We start from the raw sequence: 6,966 nt of genomic DNA on the forward strand, positions 1-6,966 counted from the left end.
ATGGCTGGGAAGACCGGCGGGGATCCAGGGCTGAGCTATTCCAGCCTGAGGTCCCATCCCGAGTCCCCTTTCCTTGCCAGCCAAGATGCAATTGCAGATAGGCACAAGCAGGGGAACAACCCCAGAGTCATTTGGGACCTGTGAATCCCATACACTGAGGTTAAAAAGACGACTGCATTAAATTCCACAGAGCTACAGTGGGTTTTTTATCAGTCTTCTAATAAGCCTTTGCATTACCAAATATATTTTTATTCTTTCTTTGGAGCATGTTTTATAATGTTAGGGTAATAAACAGAGCAGTAAAAGCATTCCAGAACATTAAAAACTTCACTATGACGTACAACCTAGCAATAGCACTGGGCATTTACAGCCAGCCAGTGCCAACTGCCACTCTTGATTTCACACGTTGTTCTGGCACAGCCAACTCTGAACGCATGCCATGCTGTATTTTTTAAGCCACTCTGCCTGTAACACAGGTCTGATCTCTTGAGATCCCCAGGCTCTTTTCTGAGAAGACGAATGCTCCAAACTCCCCAGAAGTCCTCCACGCTGTGCAGAACAAGGCCCCTGGAAAGCAAAGCTCTCGAGGAGCAGACCATGCTCTTCTCTACGGGGATTTAACATAAGCAGCACTTGGCAGATTATTTTAATTTTCGCTCTAAAAAAAAATCTGATTAGCAACAGGCTTTTTCCATGGGGTTTTGGTAAAGGGAAACCACAAACAATTACCAAAACACGCTGATTAAAAATTTATCCTTCCAGACTTGTAAGTGCCAAAACACAGTGAATTCTTGATTACCCCAGAAGGTCCAAGCGATCGCTGCTGTAACTGGTCACTGCTGCTCCAAAAACAGAAGTCCCATCACTGAAACCCCAGGAGAAGCTGGAATTTGAAGGCCTGGACCTGCAGCTGAGCAGCAAGCAGCACAGAAACTTTGCAAACAGCCCCAACCTCCGGGTGCAACACCCAGCAGACAACACAGCAGAGGGGTTTTGTAAACCCCCTTCATCAGCGTGACACTGCTGAGCTAAACCTGAAATGACTACAAGGGTTAAACAACGCCAGTGACTTCCTACTCTTCAGCATCCATACAACTCGCATGGCCACAGACAAATCCACCACTGTGAGTCCCGTCGAGATGGAGGAAGGAGTCCCGGCATCACTCGCCGAGCAGTCACACAATGATCTATTTGATTACTGAAGCACTTGGTTAAATTGCTGTAGCTTGTTTCAGGAGGAGGCTGCCAAATACATTTTCAGTTTTTAATTTAGGGTTTCTCTCTTTTATGCTCCATTGTCTCTAATAGCCTCTTAGATGCTTGAAAATAAAGTTGATTTCCCTGCCAATTTAATCCTCTCTCCATGTGACAAATATCGTTATTCCCCCAGCTGCTTTCTCCCACACACACTGGTTTTATGCAGAATAAGCCAACGGGGCATTAATGCCCTTAGATCCTCTAACAGCATTATCAATGAGATCACCAAAATCGCCAGCAATTTGGGACAAGAGTCTTATTTAACCTGAGGTTAAAAGATTACACAGCCCTGCCCAAACTGTGGCTCATGTAAATCTGTCTGCCTATACAGACGTATCACACCTTTTTAAGTTCCTACTTGGCAGCAACTTCAACATGCAGGCTAAGAAAGCTCTGCTTCGGAAATAAAGAATCGCTGTTTTACTGATGTTAGGATACAAAAAGCCCCTTGGATAATAAAAATAGGTCCCACTATATGGCTGTACCCCTCGTGGCTTGCTCTTGTCCCATTTGCAGCTTCCTTCCTCCTGCTTCTCCTAATCCCTCCAGGACCCACCTCCAGGCACCAGAAAAGGACAGAATCAAATCTTCTTGAAAAAGTGAACTGGATCTGGATCCCACCTACTTTCCACCTACTGCCTGTTACCAGGAAAAAGGAAACTATCACGTAATAATTTGTTCAAACAACATTATTGACATTCAGAATACTGCCCTTGGCAACTATGGAGCACGACTTGTTTTATTCATGTAAATATTTGTAGGTATTTCTTCATATAACTTTCCACCTCCCCTCACCTCTGGGATATATATAAAAATGCCTAAACAATTAAAATGTAGCTGGGCCCAATGTCCCAGAGAGAAGCAGCTGCTCTGCAAAAAGGAGGACAAAGACAAAAATAACCTAGAAAGAAAGGAAGAGTGGGTAAGAGAGGCCAAAATGGCCCAAAATAAGCTTGACAGCTAATGAAACCAGTTAAAATGGGGTTAGAAGTGCAGGTCTTCCAGCAGCATTCATACTACAGATCTTTCCTCAGAGTATTAAGTGATGGACATGCAGGGTAAGGTAAGCAACAGGATGCACCAAGCAGAACTGAGCCATTTTATTTCTCTAATCAGTGTAATTCTGGCTGCACAAGGGCAGCACGGAACACACTAAAACCATCTTTATTTATTCAGAGATCGATGATTTACACTTTCTTAATGTGAATGAGGAAAATACACGGCATTAGGGACAAGACAAAATTGCAAGTATTTACCAAATTTCTTATTCACATGTTTCTGATAGGATTCTGCTGATTCCTCACCACTACAACACAATTCTCATCTGTAAACACCACGAGGAGCGTCTCCAGCGAAACCTTCCTGTCAGACATTAACCCCATATCTGCCTATCCCATCCCTGTGCTGGCTGTAGATGTCATTAGAGCACAATTTGGGGTCTGCTCCTCAGCCACTGCAATCCACAACCAGCCCAAAACCTGAAACCTCTCTGTCCTTTAACACACATGAAAACAGCAGGCTGCAAACCCGAGGAGCTGGTGAGTGGGCAGGCTGTCCTGTTACAGGGATAGCAGCATCGAAGAAAACAAGGCAGCATGAAAGGCTGGGAGAAATTTCGCGTTAGCTGAATCTGGAACGAACCACTGGAGATCATGAATTTGAACCCTGAGACTTAGCCAAATCTTCAGGGGAAGTTTTATCCCTTAGGATAAACCCAGCTCCCAGTGAAGTCTATAGAAGTCTTCCCAGCAGCTTCAAGTGGGAATGGATTAGGCCACATAAAACTACACTGCTGACAACCAGCGGCCTAGAAGAATCATTGCTTGATATTAACCCCCCCCTACCCTTCCCGTGGCAGAAATAAACATCTCATATAATAGCCACTTCTTCTTGAGCATCTGATCACGCTGGAGCACCACCAGCGTGGTGGATATCAGTGTGTAGTTTACATTTACAAAGCACTGAAGAAAATTATGCTTCAGCGTCCAAGTTTATAAACCAACTAAATGAGTGTTTTGCCATTTCTTTACCACTTTCCATTTAAGGATCTTAAGCACTTTAACAGTGCTGGAATTTAATGCTGAACTCTCTCGTGACACATTCAAGTATCACTGCTACTTCACTAGCAACAGGGGAAAGTTATGCAACACAACTAAACTCACACGGCACATCAGCAGTGGGTCGTGCTTCTGGATCCGTACTCCCTGTCCTTAACCACAAGATAACACATTATTCAGTGCTCCTATTACATCTGAATTACTCGTACTTATGTCCAAGCATCAAAAGCGCTTCTACCAATCTCTACTTACTTCCAGGCACAGCAAGAAGATTTCAGGCCTGAACGTTCACAGCACACAGATTATGGTATTAGCCATTCATGAGATATTAGCTGTTAACATTCCCTGATGCTTTGCATTATTTCAGTTTATAATCCCACTCTCAAACAGCATAAAGCATTGCTATCTAACTGCAAGAATTCAAAACATACCTGCGGCAAAATTAGGTTGTAACTGAAGTATGTGCCCACATAAGGAGAAACAAGAGAGTACAGCACTTCTCAGCATTGATATTCCAAATCACAAACCAGAGATAATGACTTTATCACTGGGACACTCAAGTCTGTAGCTTAACAGCATCCTATTTTTTATTGTATTGTATAGGCAGGATGTCCAGTGTCACATCTGACCACTGGCTTTGCCATTTTCAACTGCATAGTTAATATAAAACGATTACATATACTTGAAAGTCAAATGAGCAGATAAAATACGTTTATGTTACCTTGCTATACACACACCCACATACCTATACACTACATATATATGCACGTACTCATATGTGTGTGTGTATATATATATAAAAATATATACATATATATATATATGCCTCTCAGAAACCTCAGGACAAGGCCAGACAAGGGAGAGAGGTTGCTGGTGGTCTCAAGTATCAAGCAAGACAAACATAGACTTGATTGAAACACTCAGGGGCTGTTGTCCATCCAGGAGGGAGGCAAAAGTCTTAAGCAAGGACTTGACTGACAAGCGCTTAGAAGATAGGAAAGACGCTCGGACTGTTCCTGCTTGATATTTACTTTGAGGACTACCATCATCTGCCAAACTATCTGATCCGTGGCATGTCTGAAAGTGCTTCTAAAATACATTTATTCTTGTTGCCAACTAATGAAACCGCTGTACAAAGCGGCTTTGTTTCATTTGTTGTAATTCTTTCAAGTTATCCAACAGGTTCTGATACTCACAAGGCTCTGGTTGACAGGGTAAAGTCACCTGATGCTTTCTGACACCATCGAACATGAGCTCTGCACCACCTCTGAAATAAAAACAATGAACCACTGAGATTTTGTTTTATTGTCAAAAGGAAGACAGTACAAAAGAGGCGATTTACACAGATGCCACAACAGAGAAAACAAATGACAGACTATATTTAGCACAGGATCCTCTTTGTCTTTTTTTCCCCTCTCACAAACCACAAGTCCGTAGGGGAAGTTGCCATCTCCCATCGCCAACACACACAGGAGGCTCCGTCGCGGGCCAGAACCCCACGGTGCCAGGCATCGCCCCAACAGAAGAGGAAGATGGCTCTCATCCCAACGCGCGTACAAACGGCCGTGCAGCATCCAGCCTGACACCTTCCCTCTCCCTTCACATCACAGCCACCACGCCACATCCAACACCGCTCGTCCCCAGCACCTTTCAGCCAGAAGTCTCAAGGCGTTTCACAAAACACGAAGAATTGTAGCATCCTTCTGGAATAAATATTCCCCTCGTTTCCACTTGTAAACAGAGAGAGGAAGTGACTCACACGAGGTTACACAGCAAATCAGCTGCAGAGCCAGCAGTCCCTCAGTCCTGGCAACCCGTTCTTGATCTACTTACGACAAAGCATTCCCTCTCGGGAGGGACTTGACTGGGAAAAGTAAGCGGAGCGAGCGATGATGATGACAAGTTAAAGTAAAATAAAGAAATAAACACACAATCTTACTCCACTGAACAACCTGATGAATATCCCTCTTCTGATTTTCAGAGCACAGTGGGGAACTGCTTCAGGTAACTCAGTGATGGCCTCTGCAAGCACAAGAGGCCAAGCGTGAGCAAAACACGCAGAGGCCGGCAAGTGCAGGAGCTGGCCCTCACAGCTACAGAAAATGGATTTGAATTGGGTCCAGGTACCTGATTTCCTCAGGCTCTTAAAAAGACAACAAAAAAACCCCACCAAACAGATTTTGAACCTGCAACTTTACAAATCTCAGCAATTTCCTCACCTACACCCCTTTTCTGCAAAAAGAACATTTGTCGAGCTTTACAAACATAAATCAGTTTTCCTGGTGTTGTGAGGCCAGCAGACAAACTGAATCTCAGAAGATTATAAAACCTTATCATGTGAGAGGAGACAGGGATAACAAACACGGCTGCTACTTTCAGATACGGGACACAGAAGCAGACAACGCAAACTCTTGACTCTGGACTGAAGGGCAAGGCCAAAGGTTTAACAATTAGGAAACTCTTAACAACTTCAACTCACTTGGTCCTCAACTGAGGCAGAAAAATGACCAAGCCGTTTTCAAAGGCCATAAGACTGTGGCAAAATGTTCTTCCAATTCAAATGTAGATTACTTTAGAGAAATTTTCTTATGAAGGAAGAAAACCTCCTGGTTTCTGGAAACCTCCTGGTACCTTACATTCCTTGGAAACCAACACAATAAAGAGAAGGATTTCACATAAATAACCCCCACCTAAATATCACCAAAGATCCATCCAGACGTTACCGAGTTCCTTTAAATTCAATATCTAAAAATGCCACACTAGGTTTTCTTGGCTCTGCAATGGAGGAGCACAAGAGAAGCCTTGTTATGCCCTCAGCAGCATTACTTATATGCAGCAACTCTCCTAAAGAGCACTCTGTTGGTGCCCTTCCACCAGCTCACAAAAAATAGTTATCTGAAAATTGAAGCAGCGATTATGAACATGAGCTGAGATTCATGCAAGGGAACAAGTCACAGCAATTATATGAAAAACATTTTTTTATGTCATGAAAACAAGGTCACGCTTTGTTACAGCGGGAAATGTAGATTGCAAGATAAGGTCCTTCTGTAATGCGCTAGCTGTGGGGAACTCAGCTGTGATTTGTACATAGAGAGCTCATTTATGCATTTCCAAGGGAAGCAAAAATGCATCTCACTCTTCTGGGAAAATTAGGAGAGTTACTGCAGCTGGAAGTGGGAAAGACTGAGGAAAGGATTCTTAAGGAGAAGGGTAGTTAAAGGGTTATGACATTTCTGTGTTTGTGAAAGGGTGGGAAAAAGCAAATAAACAGTCGCCTTTTAGTTCCTGCTAAAAGGAGGCTTTAACAAAACAACACAAGTATTTCCACAAATGCGCACAGACCCCCGCTGCAAACGCTTGAACTTCCCAGCGCCAGAGCGTTAGCAATGCAGAGTCTACAGCAACGGAGACCTGAAAACCGAAATGTTACAGAGCGAGAACCCGGCTGTTCTGCACCAAACGGAAATAACCGAAACACAAAGCAGCAGCGTGAGCGCACAGGTCCACACGCACTACAGACACAGGCGTACATAAACACACACAGAGAAAAAAGCCGAAAAACGAGTGGAAGGTTTTAATAAATAATTTTAATAATTAAAAAAAAAATAAAAGGTTAAAAGGGGAGAAAGGAAAGGACTCGTACAAGACGCTC

The 6,966-nt window shown here is 43.4% G+C and overlaps 1 protein-coding gene across 1 annotated transcript in view; it reads right to left on the reverse strand.

Moving 5' to 3' along the window:
- The window catches only part of URM1 (ubiquitin related modifier 1), a 15,381-nt gene extending 9,538 nt beyond the window's left edge, over window positions 1–5,843 (reverse strand). Inside the window, exons 1-2 of the mRNA XM_010182106.1 lie at window positions 5,794–5,843; window positions 4,511–4,581 (exon numbers count right to left, since the gene is read on the reverse strand). Of these exons, the coding sequence (XP_010180408.1) occupies window positions 4,511–4,581; window positions 5,794–5,843 (121 nt within the window). The remainder of the gene's footprint in view (window positions 1–4,510; window positions 4,582–5,793) is intronic.
- Window positions 5,844–6,966: the final 1,123 nt, after the last annotated feature.

This window comes from Mesitornis unicolor, unplaced genomic scaffold, assembly GCF_000695765.1.
Source record: "Mesitornis unicolor isolate BGI_N332 unplaced genomic scaffold, ASM69576v1 scaffold42753, whole genome shotgun sequence".
NCBI classification, from domain to species: domain Eukaryota; kingdom Metazoa; phylum Chordata; class Aves; order Mesitornithiformes; family Mesitornithidae; genus Mesitornis; species Mesitornis unicolor.